The 18074-nt window shown below is 37.0% G+C and overlaps 1 protein-coding gene across 4 annotated transcripts in view; it reads left to right on the top strand.

The window, feature by feature from the left end:
- Positions 1–18074, top strand: part of LOC148007681 (uncharacterized) — a 164355-nt gene that overhangs the window by 75139 nt on the left and 71142 nt on the right. Inside the window, exons 2-4 of one of the 4 annotated variants that reach the window (XR_015646545.1) lie at positions 10453–10524; positions 11116–11309; positions 12906–13048. The exons of 1 other annotated variant lie outside the window; for it this stretch is intronic. Coding sequence is in view for 1 of the 3 variants with exons in the window: in XM_087600968.1 (XP_087457094.1) it covers positions 11116–11309 (194 nt within the window). In the remaining 2 variants the exon portion in view is untranslated. The remainder of the gene's footprint in view (positions 1–10452; positions 10525–11115; positions 11310–12905; positions 13049–18074) is intronic. 2 more of the 4 variants (XR_015646559.1, XM_087600968.1) reach the window with 2 other exon arrangements.

Here is an 18074-nt window from a genome sequence, read left to right as displayed (position 1 = left end):
CATCCTAGTTAGCATGTGTGCTCTTCACGATCCCGATTAATGAAAAATAAAATTTCAACAAGATTACAATGTGCATATTTGTGATTACTAAGGATGGTGAACTTTTCCTTAATGAAAACAGCATTTGAATGATTAATTATGGGTAATTAGAGGAAAAAATTTGTCTTTGTATACCAAAAGGATAAGTGAGTAAAAGGCATGGAAATTGGGATACAGAAGACAATGGAAAGATTAGTATTCAGAGACAAACCATAGCAAATAGAGTACACTAAACCATTGAAACATACTTTAAATGAGTATATTAATCTATTTCAACACACACACACACACACACACACACACACACACACACACACAGAAACACACACACAAACACGCACACAATTTTGTGGTTTCATCAGTATAAAAAAGCCATCCAGATATGAATACAAATATGTTAATAAATTTAAGAAACATTTAGTTCATGGGTAGGGATAAGAAAATATGAAGCAGACATTTAATTGGGAAAAGAAAATAAACATATGATAATAGTTAATTCAGCCTACTACAAATGAAATTGTCATTAAAAATGTATTCTCATGGAAGAAAGTCCCTTTGGTACTCATAGATCTTAGACAAATATTACATTTGCCCTTAAAAATCTCAAGCCAAGGTATGACTGAAAGAATTTTTACATCTGTGCTCACAAAGCCATCTGGCTTTCAACAAAAGAAGAAGATGGAAAATTCTATAAAAGTTTGGGGTTTTTTTCTTTGTTTTGTTTTTTGTTGTTGTTTTTTTGTTTTTTACATTCCAAGTTATATTCCCTTCCTTGTCCACACACGCCCCTGAGAGTTCCACATCCCATATTTCCTCCCTACCCTGCCTCCAATTTCAAGAGGATGTCCCAACCCTACCCAACCCACCAGAACTCTAAACTTCCTGGGGCCTCTAGTCTCAGGAGGATTAGGTGCACCTTCTCTGACTGAACCCAGACACAGGAGTCCCTCGCTCTATATGTGTTGGAGGCCTCATTTCAGCCGGTATATGCAGCCTGGGTATGATCCAGTGTTTGTGAGATCACAAGGGTCCAGGTTATCTAAGACCGCTTGTCCTCCTACATGGTTGCTCTCCTCCTTAGCTTCCTCCTGCTTTTCCTTAATTCAATCAGAGAGGTCATGGTTCATTGGTTGGGTGCACATATCAGTATCTGACTCTTTCAGCTGCTTGTTGGGTCTAATGAAGGGCAGTCATGATTGGTCCATTTTTGTGAATGCCCCAATGCCTCAGTAATTTTGTATGGTCTTGGGGCCTCCGCTTGAGCTGGATCCAACCTTGGGCCTGTCAGAACACAGTGGTACCCAAGGATACAATATAACATTTTTCTTAAAGGATTTAAAGGATGATCTCAAAGTTGAAACCTATGCTTTAATTTCTACTAGGGGCATCTAATGTACACTCTTCTTCAGAGACGTAGAAAGAATGACACAGTACCCTGTTTTCTGCCACATCACATTATACACAAGTCATCACATTTGTTAAAGATCAATGAAAATCCTCTGAGGCTGCCTGAGAGAAATAATGGAAAAAGAGAAATACTTTACCATAATTACATACATAGTAAAAATTTAAAAGTTTAATTAATTAATTGACCGTTATTATGTGTGCAATATTTATTTTTCATTTTGTATGGTGTACTCTTGCAAATATTCTTCATATCAGTTACACTACCTTTTATAGAACTAAAAGGACTTTATTAGGTGAAGTCTTGAAGATGTGAAAGTGGCAACACACAGCCAACAAGGATGGGGCAGTATTTCTGGCAACAGTAATTGAAGATAAGTCCTTTAATGATAACCATTAACTCTTTTAGATTGTCACAGCACTCGTACTAGGTTTCATTAGCACTCACTAATTAGCTCTTTTTCATTGTGTGGTGGGTCTTTCTGAAAATAAAACAGTTGTCCTATTTCCTACTGAATGCAGAAAATGCTGAGAAGTCAACATGAAAGCGGCCCATTCCTCTTGAAGTTTCTTTTGTTTTGCATGTAGGATAAAGCTTTTCCTCTTTAAATATACAACTCTTTAATTGCTCCTCATGGGCTTATTGCTTATTAACGTCTTCAATATGTATCTCAGCACAAAAATTTTTCTATTTATTTTTCTTGTCGATGTTCAACTTTTCCTATGTAAATTTCTTATTTTTACTCATTCATTTTTGGATATTTTATTTATTTGGATTTCAAACGTTAACTCATTTCTAGGATTCCCCTCTGCAAAACCCTGTCCCATTACATGTACCACTGCTTCTATGAGGGTGTTCTTCCATTGACTCACCCACTTCTACCTCTCTGTCCTGGCATTCCCCTACACTGGGGCATCTAGCCTTCACAGGACCAAGTGTCTCTCCTCCCATTGATGCTAGATAAAGCCACCCTCTACTCAAAATGTGGCTAGAGCCATGAGTCCCTCAGTGCATAACTTTGGTTTGTGGTATAGACCCTGGGAGCCCCCCCGGGGGGGGGGGCTCTGGTTGGTTGAGATTTTTGTTCTTCCTAGGAGGTTGCAAGCTTCTTCACCTCCTTCAATACTTTCCCTATTCCTCATTTGGAATCCCATTGCTCATTCAATTGTTGGGCGGAGGCATATGCCTCTGTATTTGTCAGTCTCTGGCAGAACCTCTCAAGAGACATCTCTATCAGGTTCCTGTCAACAAGCACTTCTTGAAATCAGCTATAGTGTCTGGGTTTGATATCTGTATATGCAATGGATCACCAGCAGGGTCAGATACTGCATGGCCTTTCCTTCAGGCTTTGCTCCACACTTTGTCCATGTATTTCCTCTAGACAGTAGCATATCTGGTTTAAAATTTGAAGATGAGTGAGTGAACCCATCCCCCAACTGGGGCCTTGCTTAACCTCTGGATTTAGACTCTGCAGTTTCTTCCTCCCTTTGTTGGACAGTTTAGCTAATCTCGCCCCCTTTGAGTCCTGGAAACCTCTTGCTTTTCCGGCATCTGGGACTTTCTGGTGGCTACCTACAGATCCCCATCCCCCACTGCTCTACACATTTGTTCAATTTCCTGACATTCTGCAAATCATCCTGATCTCCTCGTATACCTCATCCTGTCCCAATTTTTCCTTTCCTCTCCTCTTTTCCTCCCAGTAGCTGGTAAGATAATTATGTTTTATAGGATAAACATAACTCGGTTTCTAAGGTGTCTTTTTCATTGCATATATACTTATAAAATATATGGGCTTAAAGCAAAATTTTGAAATCTTGATCTTGAGTGTTAGCAGTATTAAATTTCTGTTGTTCTACATTCAGGATTTTCTATTATTTGTTTTAAAATTATTTTCTCATTCATTAAATACCCTGTAGAGTGTATCCTCTTTCCTCTTCATCAAGTCGTTTCCCATATCTTTACTGTCATCCAACTATACTTCTCCAAAATAACCTTCAAAAAAAGGCGAGTTTCCTTGAGACATATCAACTAAATATGGCCTAGCATGTTACAATAGAACTAGGAACAAATCTTTTCATCAAGAGTGAGTGATTCAAACACCAGTGATTTAATTCCTTTGGATGAACTAATTCAGCCTCTCCTTCCTTCATACTGAATTTATTGTGTCCATATTATGTACTAGATATCCTGAACAATAGACATTCCCTAAATCCAGGGGAATATTTCTCAGGCATGGCCCTGATTCAATCACTTGTATGCCATTCAATTTCCTTGCAATCAAGCAAAAAACAATTCCTGCTATTGGATTTGTATTTGGGCATTATGTTAATTTCATATGCCTTGAACAAAAATATGTTTGCCATTTTTATTGTTACCAGAATACATTTCTCAGTACATCCTCACCAGCATATTTGAAACAATAAGGTGCACTGACCTCTGTGCTTTATATTTGTACCTCTAGCTCTTGATCACCTCTGTGGACTGTCATAATCTCTATTAATCAGCCTTGTTTCCTCAGAGTAATTTTCTGCTTTATATCAGAGGGGCACCTGGAAACCAGGAAGAGAAGAGTGGTAACATGGAGTATTGATTCACAGTGCCTATTTTGGGCTGATTTTTTAGTAATATCTTCTCAGCTGATCTAATTACTCTAGTGGCTAACAGCTTCAGAATCTACAGTTTCTTCAGGCTCATCTTGTCTAGAATCTTTCTCCCTGTCTCTCCTTTATCTCTGTCTCTCTCATCTTCTTTCTCTGTATCTCTCTATGTCTATTTATATCTCTAATTTCTTTTTCCCTGCATTAAATATAAAAGCAGAGATAAAGAGGAATGCATTGTAGTTCTTACTCAGTCTCTTAGCCTGAATCCTCCAGAATTCCCTTTCCACATGAGATAAACTTTGTTTCCTGGATGTACTAGAGAAATTTTCAATTCACAAATTTCAATACTGAAGCCACTAATTTGAAACCCTTGGTATGTTGGCAGTGAATGCTGGCCATTTTGCTCTTAATAATGAATCAGTTGTAATACAGAAAAGTCCAAAATCAAAGAGGTAATGTCTCTGGGAAGTGATGCTTTGGGGTTCAGCATGAAACTTTGTTCAAAAAATGATGAGGTAGTAAGTATTTAGGTAGTAACATTTTATGAAGGCATGGAGACTTCATGGAAACCCACTGAGGCTTGTCACTGGGGAGCTGCGGGGGTGGTATGGATAGATTTCCTGAAGACATGCAAGAAGAGGTTATTGTTAAATGTTAAAACCCAGTTGCTGCAATGTACCCCAGTATTTGGGGGATGCAAGAATAATAGGACAACCAGAACAATCAGCAGCCACCATGGTGAGGAAATAGCCATATCTATCTATATTAAAATACTAGCTGTACAGGTTCTGTAGTATTCCGAGATAGAAAACTTTACCGATTGCCTTAAAAGATATCACAAAATAGTAAGTGGATCACAAATATTAATAGATTGAAGTATAAACGATGGTGATGTTTCATTTTATTGCTTCATATTTTTGCTTGATTCTTCCCTTTTGAAGAAAAGGAAGTACTTCGAACAAAGGAACAACAATGGCTCATATTCTAAGATAAAGAATTTATAAATAGGACCTTGAGAGAAAGCAAAGGGAATTATAAACTGGACAAAACTGCAACCCATAGATTGGGAAAAGTTCTTCAGCAACTGGACATCTAATACAAGGTTAATATTGAAAATATACATTAACCAAGACATTAGACTCAATAATCCTATTTAAAATAATAATTATTCATTTAATATAATAATAATTTGAAATAATCCACTTAAAAATGAGGTAGAGAGCTAAACAAAGAGTACTTAACTTGGGAATCTCAAGTGGTTTAGAAGCTCCTACATAAATGTTCAACATCCTTAGTCATCAGGGAAATGGTAATCAAATGATGCTGAAATTCCACATTATACAAATCATAATGACTGAGATCAATAACTCAGGTGACAGCAAATGCAAGCAAGGATGTGGAGAAGGAGAAAAACTCATCCATTGCCGGTGTGACTGTAAGATGTTAAAACGACATTGGAAATCAATCTGGCAATTACTTAGAAAATTGGACACAGTTCAAAATGTGGTTCCAACGATAACACTCCAGAGCTAATACCCAAAGGTGCGCCAGTATATAATAAAGACAAATGCTCTACTATGCTCCTAGCAGCTTTATTTATAATACCAGAAGCTGGAAAGAACCCAATGTTGCTCAACAGAGGAATGGATACAGAAACCATGTTACATTTGCACAATGGTGTACTGCTCAGATATTAAAAATAACTTCATGAAATTCATAAGCAAATGAATGGAACTAGAAAATGTTATCTGGAGTATGGTAACCTACTCACAAAAGAACATAAATGATATGCACTCAATGGTAAGTGGATATTTACCCAAGTTCCAGAATATCCAAGATACAGTTAATATACCATATGAAACTCAAGATGAAGGAAGACAAAAATTTGGATGCATCAGTCCTTCTTAGAAGGGGGGACCCAATACTCATGGTAGGGAATACAATGATATTAAGGGAGCAGGGAATGAGGGAAAGGCCATGCAGATACTGCCCAGCCTGTGGATCCATCCCATATGCATCCACGGAACCCAGTCACTACTGCTGTGGCCAAGAGAAGCTTGTGGACAGGAGCCTGATGTGAAAGTCTCCTGAGAGGTTCTGCCAGAGCCTTGCCTATACAAATTAATATTCTTGTGGCTAACCATCAGACTAAGCAGGGACCCCACTGAAGGCATTAGAGAAAGGACTGAAGGAGCTGATAGGGTTTGAAACCACGTAGGAAGAACAACAACCAACCAGACAACCCAGAGTTTCCTCAGACTAAACCACCAACTTGGGGACCCATGATTTTAGCTGCCCGTGTAGCAGAGGATAGAATTATCTTGCAATGACAGCAAGGATTCCTTGGTCCTCTGAGGGCACTTTTCCCTAGTGTAGTGGAATGCCAGTGTTTTGAGGTGTGAGAGGGCTGGGGGGAGGGTGAGCATCCCCATAGAAGCATTGGGATGGGCGATGGAAGAGAAGGGAACCAGGAAAGTGAATAATATTTGAAATATAAATACATAAACTATCCAATAAAAAGACAAAGAATATAAGTAATGTGTAAATAGAAGAGAATTAAAAATAGCTCTCATGGTTTATTTCCTCACATCTGTAATCATATCCTTCAGGAGATATAAGCAAACTGACCACTACAATTGTTTGGACAGCCTAGGCTACAGAATGAGCCTCTTTCTCAAAGTTCCAGAAATAAAGAAAGGATGATCAAAAGAAGAAAGTATGTAAAGGCAAGGAGGGAGAAGAGAGGACTCCAATATTCAGATACAATGAAGAGCTCAAGAGACATGAGTTAAAAGATTATCCCATGTACACTAGAATTCTCTGCTATGAAAAAAGGGAACATGGAACACTGAGCATAATTAGAGTCCTCCCAAGAAAAACAAAAACAATAGGTACACATTTTTTTTTATTCCCTGATAGCGTTCCATGTATCATTTGGGTCAATTTTATGATCTATTAATTCAATATTGCAACAATTCTTCTAACTGCCCATGTTAAGTAACCATTGTACTCGTCTCTTAGTCCCCTTCATTAAACAGATATCGTATTAGGACATACAAATTTTTTATAAGTTTCAAAAATAATATTTCCAATTCTCTAACTGAAATCAAATGCAGAAATTACAAAGCCATGATATCTATCCACAGAATATCATAGTAAAGATTACTGCATACATCTTATACAGGTTTTTATTCTTAAATAATATTGAGATGGTTATTTTCTTTTTCAACCTGATGAGATTTAGAATCACCTAAGAGACAAGCTTCCATCATTACTGAGCAGGATTATCTTAATTTAATTTAGAAAGCAGAACCTGTCTTGTGGTCAGCACAAAGTTGTGGATCCTTAGCACTGGTTTTTTCACTAACAAGTTGGCTTTATGTGTCCAAAGCAATAATTCTAAAACCCAAAGCTCACAGAAGGATGCTTTAATAATATCAACAATCACTTCTTACTTTTATAATAGAAATTGAAAATTGTTTAAAAACACAGGTATTTCTTTGAGTTTTCAGCATCTGAATTCCACCTTGACACAGGATCTTGAAAGCTGAAAAAAAAATCTTACATGCATTTTCTTGTTTTCTAACCTTATGTAATTTTTAACTTTTGTCACTATTGTATAACATTTGTAATGTATACTAATCCATGATAAAACTGCCTTAATCTTAATCTGCTCAGAGGTACATGAAGTAGGAAGGATTGCATTCAAAGCCAGTGTATTCTACACAGGAAACTCCACATCTGGAAATTGCTATTGATATAAATTATGCCTTTAAAAATATGGAATCAGCTTTGTCTTATTAAATACTCCCTCCCAGGCATCCTCTGAAAACTTTGACAAATACAACACTGCTGCATTGTAGTTTTACTGACTTTTTCCTCCAACTAATCAGTATTTGATAGGTATCTTTAAACTACAGGATGATAGGCAATAGGCATATGTTTTCAAGAAGATTTAAACTTCTCCAGCTTTGGCAGAACCTTCAGAGGGAGTGACCTGCAGTAGCACAGTCTGTTTATGGGTGGTCATCCCCCTCCTCTCAGCATGGCATGTATTGATATGTTACCATATGTATCTGCTCATTGTTACATTGAATCAAATTTAGCCACACAGGTATACTTTCTGAAAGTTCTGTCATGGGTATGAAGCAAGTTATTTCCATATATAGTCAGAGACAACTTTTTTATTTTTGAATATTTTTCTTTCCACGATTTTATAATGCACAGTACATGCTTTTCAAATATAAATCAGAGTTTGGTGTGGTTGTAAAGCCAAGGATATATTTTGTGGATTGTGGTATGGTTTGGTTGGAGGACTTGCCTCAGCAAGCCCATACAGATTCATCCCTTCCTCAGAGGGAACAGACATAGGACAGGTCTACTATAGGATAGAATTTATTTGGGCATAAGAAGGGGAGGTAGGTAGAAGTAGAAGGAGAGAGAGAGAGAGACAGAGAGAGACAGAGTCAGAGACAGAGAGAGAGAGAGACAGAGACACAGAGACAGAGAGATACAGAGACAGACACAGAGAGAGACAGACACAGAGACACACACACAGAGAAAAAGAGACAGAAAGAGAGAAACAGAGAGAGAAAGAGAGGCAGAGAGAGAAAGAGAGACAGAGAGATGAGGCCAGCCAACCACATGTGGAGAACGGAGAGAGGTAGAAGGGAGTCAGAGAAAGTTAAGAGAGGCCAAAAAGTCCAATTTATTGCAAGCCAAGCCTACCTGGCTGTTGCTAATATCTGTTTGGTGGAGCCTAAAAGAAAGCACGTTAAGGTGCTAAAATTCCTCCATTTTTGTCTAATAAAAAATAGGAGAAACTAGAAAGACGTGATGGTATATCAGCAATAGATTCAATGTGACCTTTAGCTGCTTCTTGCTGACTTTGGATTGATGTGTCTCTAGGAAACCTAAGAAAATGGGGATAGAAACGTTGGTCAAGTCTTAGGAGATTTCTAAGTTTTCTTGCTGTTTGGGGTCTGTCCATTTGTAGTTTGGAAGGTGAAGGCCCAGAAAAGTGCTTGTTTCTATGAGAATAGGCTGGAGCTTCTGTGGGTTGCTCTCCTGGAGCTGTCCTGGATATAGAGTTTTAGTAAATGCCCGGATTCGTCAAAATGCTGAAACACGTGCCCTCATGTATGCCACCAGTCCCAACCACACACAAACATAGAAACACACACACTTAACATGCATGCACTCACACGCGTGCGCGCGCACACACACACACACACACACACACACACGAGGTAGAAAATAAAGTTAAGTAAGTTTGGGGAAATAAGTTTTCATAAGTGTATATTTGAAACCCTTAAGCATTGGAGGTTGAGATGAGAGTTTCAAATCCAGGGAACAGGAGAGGAATAGGGAACAGGTAGAAACTTGGCTATTGATTGGAAGATGGAGCCTGTTTGGTCCATGAGAGGTAGATCTGAGTGTGTTTCCCGGAGCGTATGAATTTACAAAAGAGATGCTTGTTAATACCATGAACAGTGTTTAAACTGAGATTAGGGAAGACAAATGTCTTTTGGGAAGCAAAAAAAGTCATTAAAAAGTCAATCAAAATTTGATATTCTTGTGAATTTGATTGTTGATCACATGAATTTAGTGTATGAAACACTTCAAGTCTGTAGATAGAAGACAGCCAAAGGAAACTTAAATTTGTAACTTTGGTAGATGATAGTTTAAATATAGCATGAGATATTGTTTAAGTATATATTTAGAAGACAATCAAAGGAAACAGAATTTTAGCTTGTGATTATTAAAGTTGGGTCATATAGTGGAATGTTTTACTATGGTTAGGCTAATTTATCAAAACTCCCTTGAAAAGAATTAGAATTTTAAACTGTTAAAGTCCTAATACAACAATGACATAGTAAGGGGAAGAAATATGAAATATTTAGTAACTGAAATCTGAGGTTAGGTAAGGAATTAGCAGAAGATTTCATCTGTGTAAGTCCATCTGAACTTGTATATCCTTTACCATGAAGTCTATGAGCAAGGCAAACCTTTGTATTTTAATAACAGATCTGATATCCTTAATTAGTTAGTGAATAGACTAATGACCAAATATATTAGTGGATTACCTTGGGGTAAGGGACTAGTTGTCTGTTTTCAGCTGTCACTTTCATTAGTTTAGCTTCAATGTAATCAGAAAACTGGGAAGAATAAATTATAATCTAGATGTAATATATTAATTAAAATGACATAGGTTAGTCTGTAGATCATTACCTAAACAGTTTTTCCAGGTCCCTGTGTTCTCCATCACAACTCATGCAAAGGTAGTCTGCCCATCAGGCCTAGAGATGAGAGGCTCTCCTGTATAGAAGGAATTTTGGAGCAATGACTCACCTTGTCCTAGGCAATATGAGACATTTAATTCTCTGGGTGTCCTCTGTTTGTCTACAGATTAGGGTGAGCCCTGGCAACAGGCAAGAAAATGACCTCATCTCTCATAGTGGCCATTGTACCGCAATCCAGGTAGAGACACTTGTCGTTCTGACATCATCTTGGATATCTTGTGCCAGGTATCTGTGAGGATTTGGAGGTCTCTATCTGTCCTAGTAAACTTAAACATTTCATGTTATAAAAAGCAGATTTCTGACACGATCGAGAGGATCTGTTAAATATATATGAATTAGACAATCTATGTCTGTTTTTAATTATTGGTTCTGACTAGTATCAAGGAAGCACAGAGATTATGACTTAATGGCAGTAATAACAGCATCAAAACATTGGCTAAACACATATTTAAGGCAGTAATCATAGAATCATCAGAGAAGAATATACAGACAGACAGACAGAGGCTGAGAGACAGATAGAGAGAACGAGAGAAACAGAGAGAAATATACCTAAATGATTCAAAATAAAGTGACTGGGAAACCTGGGAATTTACCAAGAGTGAACAAAGAGCCCTACTTGAGAGACACGATACAGGATGCCTAAAGGTCTTGGATTGTAGAGATCAAGGTATTCAACAACATAAATTAGGATTAAGAATCCCTTGCACTTGCAGAGTTCTAATGTATCAGTGGGCCCACTAACAGTGCTATCTCCAAACCCTCCTATCAGATGTCTCTTTGGTGAAGAATTGCAGCTTCGATGGCACTGTGGGCGTACTGTTTTACCAGGGTCCACGTGTCTATTTGGCCTTGAAGTTCTCTGTTACCTTCGAAAATGCCACTAAGAAAACTGCATTTGTCTCATTTATTACAACTGAGCCAATATCCAGAGACCTGGAGAGAGTCTTTGCCAACATCATTCAGGTAACTGAATCTGCAGAGCTGAAGGGAAAAATGATAATTTTCAGATGCTCGAAGGGAACCTGATGTTGGAAAAAGACTCCTTAACCATCAAATTCACCATATCCATTATCCATGTGGCTAAAATAAATGTAGTGATTGAAAGCATAATAATGAATCTAGGTATCCATGGTGGCACATGACTTCCCTTCTAGCATTTAAGAAGCCGAAGCTGTTGATCTCAGAGTTCAAAGCATGTCTGTTCTAAAATGTGAGGTACAAGTCCAGAAAATTCTAATGAGTAATACTCTGTTTTAAAAATAAACAGATAAAAGTAAATAAAAAATTATATCAGAGCAATGCTTTTTAAAACACGAGGGAAATAAACTTCATTACTGAAAGATAAACCAATTATTTTATTAACAATATTTTGTACATGGTAAGGTTTTCACTTACATGAACACATAGGAAATTTTAAAAATCCACCTAATCAAGTAAAACCTGAATAGTGCAGAATGTTGTTAAGGCATTATCTGTTATTCCATAGTGATTTCTCATGATAGTACTACAAGTATAGAGAGTTTTTGTATGTTCCCTAGTTTCGGTTATGTTTTTCCTAAGCACTCTTTCTTTCCTTTAGAAATCTAAAGATGACTATAAATCTCCATTATGTATCCCCGTTGCCCCGGAAATACATTAATTTTACTCCTAACTGATTTTTAAAGAGCTTGTGAAGACCCCCTCTTCCATACTAGCAATAGGAAAGCCTAAAGCTCGTCACTTCCTCCTTATGCCGTTAGCTTTAGAACAAATTTTGAATCCCTGGAGCCTGGAAACATGCACACATGTGTGACTGCATGGTTGTGCTGGCTCACAGGAACAGACTGGGGGTTGGGACTGTGATTAATCAAGTCAGTGCAGCAGGTTCAGTTCTGAGAAAAGCAGTCAAAGGTGCCTGTTACCTCCACCCTAGGAATGATCAGCAAGGCAGGGCAGCAACCAAGGTCAGCTCCCACTTTGATCCTGTGTTTTTTAGGTAGACATGATTTTTGCACATTAAGTGTTTCAAATATGTTGCAATTAGAAAATTATTCTATATATCTCACGTCTTTGAAGGATCATATCAGAAAACTCTTACATAGCACCATTGGAAGGGGAAGCCCTGGGTCCTGCTAAGACTGAACCCCCACTGAACTAGATTGTTGGGGGGAGGGTGGCAAGGGGGGGAGGATGGGGAGGGGAACACCCATAAAAAAGGGGAGGGGGGAGGGGGATGTTTGCCCGGAAACCAGGAAACGGAACAACACTCGAAATGTATATGAGAAATACTCAAGGTAATAAAATACAAAAAAACAAAACAACAACAACAACAAAAACTCTTACATACACATACCTGACTTCATTTGTTCCTGTCCTGTGTTGTGTTAGCTGCAGGGGCCCTCCCCTTGAACCTTCAATCTGCCCTCTCACTTTATCTCAGTTCTCTTACAAAGTGAACATTAATATTTCAAAGAGCTGACAGTATTTTGGGTTATTGGGGTGTGGGAATAATGGCAGTCAGATAAAAAAAGAACATTTGTGTTGGTATACAGGTGCTGCATAAATATAGTATTTCTACAGGTATTTAAATTAGGTTTTGCCACGCCCTGAAGGATATGAAGGGGAAAATCACTAGAGGATTAATATACAGATTATCGTCAGAGGGAAGCCACAGCAGCAGGAGCGTTACAGAATAATAAATTTATTTTCTGAGATCGAATAAGGTAACCTAGTTTGAATGTTTACAGTCCTTTATTATCCTTTGATTTTTGTTATTTATTAGTATTTTTTAAATTTTGTAATGTTGCACAGATTCCACAATAAACTGGCGAATTAGGTATAGCATTCTTTGGATATGTTATCTTTTTATTTTGGCTCTACCCCTGATTGATTGAAATTTATGTGATAGGAAAATAGTATGCTAATTTCTGGTTATTGGCCATTCTTCATCAGAAAAATCAACACGGATGTGTATTGTCTTTTTCTTTTGTTTGTTTGTTTGTTTGCAGTTGTTTTGTAACTGTATTTTTTCATTAAAATGTATCATATTTTATATTTTCATTGAAAATTTATTTTAATACAATCAACCATAATTGCAGTTTCTTTTTTTCTACTCCTCACAGTTCCTCCCCACCTCAATTCCCTTCTATTTCTAATTCCTTTTTTCTTTAGAACCACGCATCCCAAATTATAACAACCAAGCACAATGAAATGAAATATAATAAGATAAACAAAAACCATGATACTGAGTGTTTACCCTGCAACCCAACAGGAGAAAAATTGCAAAAGAATAGGCAGAAGAATCAGAAACCCACTACCTAACATATGTAGGAATCCCATAAAAACACTAAACTGAATTTTATAAGATATGAACAGAAGACCCAGTGTAGGCAATTATAAACTCTTGAACACAGTGGTCCACAGAGACATGTCATATCCTTTATGTCATTGTATTTTGTTTTCTATTTCAAAATGTTGTTTGGATTTAAAATTTTTAATGTATTTCCAAAGTGAAGGCCTGTTGTGACTAATGCCAACAGCACTTTGAGGCATCTTGAAGGTTTTTGCTTCTGTGTTGATTAATATTGATATAGCATAGTAATACCATACCACACACTTTTGTTATTTTAGCTATGTCATATAAATTTACATCTGACATAATGTCTTCTTTTTTTTTCCGGGACTGGTTACTGAACCCAGGGCCTTGTGCTTGCTAGGCAAGCACTCTACCACTGAGCTAAATCCCCAACACCTGACATAATGTCTTCTACAACTCTTTTATTATTCATGTTTTCTTTATACAATAATTGTGTTTTTTGTTTCCGTATAACATTACAGCTATATTGTTTTGGTTGGCATTGGTATTACTGATTACTACATTGAATAAGTGAATTCCTTTTGTTAGAATGGCAATTTTCATAAGAATAGCCCTGATAATCCATGACCATAAAAAGCATGTCGAGCTGTTTTCTGTTTTAATTTTCTTAAATTTGCTATTCTTATACCTTACATTTTCATTGTAAACTTTTGATTTTTCTACAGTTATCATATATAATATATATTGTACGTACAGACACACACACATATATACATATATTTGTATATATATACATAAATGATACTTTTCATAACATGGTGTTAATATATATTCATAATAAATTTAACAATGTTGCACATAAATTTATAATATATATGTATTGTAAAGGATATTGTGTCTATTATTTCTTTCTCAAAATATTCATTACAGAAACATTAATTTCACTATCTTTTAATCCTGGAACTTTACTGAATGTAATTACTAGCACTATGCAGTTTCTGGTTATATATTTAGTACCTTTACTTATAGAATCCTATCATATTTAAATGATCATGAATTGACTTCTGCTTTTCTTACTCCTACTGCCTTTATAACTTACACACTTGTTGCTTCCCTAAGATTCCTAATATTGTCCTGAATAAGACATGGAATGTGACCTTCCTAGTCTTGTTTCTGATTTTAATGAAAATACTTTGAGTTTCTTCATTTACTAGGACGCTAGGTCTGAGTTAGTCCTTTCTTGCCTTAATGCTGGAATGGGTTCACTTTATCCTTACCAGTGACCACATTTCTAAGGAAACAGGACACTTGCTTCCCTACTAGACATTTACTCCAATAGCAATGTCTGCATGCATGGTTGGAGTTTTGAGAAAACCTTCATCCTCCTTCCTTGAATTTGTCCTTGGTCTTGTGACGGTGTACCTTTAACTGTAACCATTGGAGTTCATATTTACAACAGCCATGACATTTATAGAGACAACATTTCACAGCATTTCTCTAATCCGCTAGCTTTATTTAATTCCTGCAACTTTTTCTTTAATATTTCTTGATGCCAAAGCAGGTTGTTTGAGATGTCCCAACTGTGGCTGAATAATAATAGTCCTTATTCTCAGTATTTTCAACAGTTATTCATTCTAGTGCTAATCAACACCCACTATAATAAGAGTCTTATCTACTCAAAGAATCGTGAGAATAAACAGAATAGTTAAAAGGGTATTTGACAAAACGACCATTTAGGAAAATAATATTATTATATTCTCTGGTAGGATCTACAAATTTCTTAGGTATGTTTGCTGCCAATGTTTGTAGTACCATTCCGGAATTCTCTGCTGCTGAAAAGGCATTGATTCTAATCAAGAATGTGGTTGGTTACTTGAATAAGTAGTATTGCCAAAATTACACTATGAGTGCATTTGACCTGGCAGGCCATTAAGGTAGTATTTAAGGTTTATCAATGGATAAGAAAATTATGAAGTTTTCCCTGTACTTAGAAAATACACAGTCATCTTCTAGCACTATTAAAACTAGCCAGCAAGGAAAGTTTCCAGTATAGCTTATGTTTGATTTCTCAACATGAAGCAAATGAATGTAAAGTCTCTGTAATAACACAGTCTTACCATGATGCTAAATAAGGCAGTCATCTGCTACACATGTAGCTGGAGCCATGGACTCAAGTATCATACTGATTGTTTGGTAATTGTTCCTGGGGGCTCAGAAGAATCCAGATAGTTGACAAAGCTGCTCTTCCAGAGATTGCAAACCATATATTGGCTGCATTCCTTCCCATAACTCTTCCATTGGGGTCCCTGGGATCAGTCTACTTGCTGCCTGTCAGGAGTTGCATTTTTTAGGGGCTAGAGCCTCTAAAAGGATAGTTATAACAGATTCCTATCTGAAAACACTTCTTCGCAGCAATAGTATTTTTTGCCTCTGCAAATGGATGGTTGCTAAAGTGGGGCGGGTACTAGATAGCCTCTCCTTCAGTCTCTGATTCATTTTTTTTGCATTTTCTTTACACATGAACATCTCTGTGTTAAAGAATTTGAGGTGGGTGGATGGCTCTATCCCTCAATTGGAGACCATGTCTATCTATGAAAGTTGGTTTCTTCAAGTAGTATCTCCACGCTTTTGTGTATCTTAGCTAACATCATCCCTCTTATGTCCTGAGGGCCTCTTGCATCCCTGGCATCTAGGACTTTCTAGTCCCCCTCCATACCTCAAGCCTGCATCATATTTGTATTCATTATCCAGTAATTCTGCACTTCTCTCCATTCTCATCCCAAAACTGACCCTCCCCTCCCTTTTTCCCCCCACAACAGACTCCCCTATTCCAAGTCCTTCTTTGCCTCTGCCTCCCAGGATTATTTTTCCCACCTCTAAATGGGATGGAAGCATCCATACTTGGTAAGCTTCATAGGGTCTGTGAGTCATGGGAGTTCTGAGATTTGAGGCTAATATCTAGTTATCAGTGAGGCAAAACTAGGAGTGTCCTTTTGGATCAGAGTTATCATATTCATGATGATATTTTCAATTTCCACACATTTGCCTTCAATATTGGCGAAGTCTTCATTTTTACTAGCTAATTAGTATTCTATTGTGTAAACATACCATGTTTTCTGTATCCCTTCTTCCGTTGAGAGACATCTGGGTCGATCCCAGCTTCTGGCTCTTATAATAAGGCTGCCATGAACATAACCAAACACATGTTCTTGTTATATGTTGGAGAATCTTTTGAATGATAGTGGTCTTCAGGTAAATATATTTCCAATTTTCTGAGGAACTTCTAGACTGCTTCCAGAGTGGTTGTACCTTCTTACAATCCCATCAACAATGGAGGGGTGTTCCTTTTTCTCCACATCCTTGACACCATGTACTGTCAACTGAGGTTTTGATCTTACCCTTTCTGTTGGGTATGAACTGGAGTACAAGTGTTGTTTTGATACAATTTGCCTGAAGACGAAGTATGTTGAACAATTTTTTAGGTACTTCATGGTCATTCTAGATTCCTCAGTTGAGAATTTTCTGTTTAGCTCTATATGCCATTTTTAAATTGGATTAATTGATTCTCTGGACTCTAAATTATTGCATCTTTGTATATTTTGGATATTACATCTCTATCAGATATAGGATTGTTACGTTGTTGTTGTTGTTTTTCCTTTAAACAGTGTCCTTTGCCTTACAGAAATGTTCAGTTTAATGGGGTCCCATTTATCAATTGTTGATCTCAAAGCCTGAGCCATTGGAGTTCTGTTTGTATGTTTTCCCCTGTGACAATATGATCAAGGCTCTTTCCCATTTTTTCTTCTATCAGATTCAGTGTATCTGGTTTCATGTGCAGGTCCTTGTTCCACTTGGAGTTGAGAATTGTAAAAGAAGATAAAAATCGTTCAATATCCATTTTTCTATTTGCAGATCTCCAGTGAGACCATCACCATTTGTTGAAAATGCTTACTTTTTACTGTACTGTTTTCACCTCTTTGTCAATGATCAGGTGAACATACGTGTGTGGTTTCATTTCTGGGTCTTCAATTCTATTGTATTCATCTACTTGGCTGTCTCTGTACCAATACCATTCAGTTTTTATCACTATTGCTTTGTAGCAAAGCTTGAGTTCAGGGATAGTGATTCACGCAGAAGTTCCTTAATTGTTGGATATAATTGTCACTATACTGGTTTGTTTATTATTCCAGAAAAGGTTGAGAATTAGTCTTTCTATATTTGTGAAAAATTGAGTTGGAATTTTGATCGGGATTTCATGGAAATTGTGATTGCTTTTGAGAAATGAACATAATTACTATGTTAATCCTACTCCATGATCATGGAAAGTCTTACAATTTTCTGTGGTCTTTTTTTATTTCTTTCTTCAGAGATTTAAAATTCTTGTCATACAGACCTTTCACTTGCTAGTTAGGGTCACAGCAAGATACTTTATA

Source organism: Rattus norvegicus, chromosome 1 (assembly GCF_021556685.1).
Source record: "Rattus norvegicus strain SHRSP/BbbUtx chromosome 1, alternate assembly SHRSP_T2T, whole genome shotgun sequence".
In the NCBI taxonomy this organism is placed as follows: domain Eukaryota; kingdom Metazoa; phylum Chordata; class Mammalia; order Rodentia; family Muridae; genus Rattus; species Rattus norvegicus.
The sequence above is the reverse complement of the archived record's forward strand: the minus strand, read 5'-3'. Positions and strand labels throughout refer to the sequence as shown.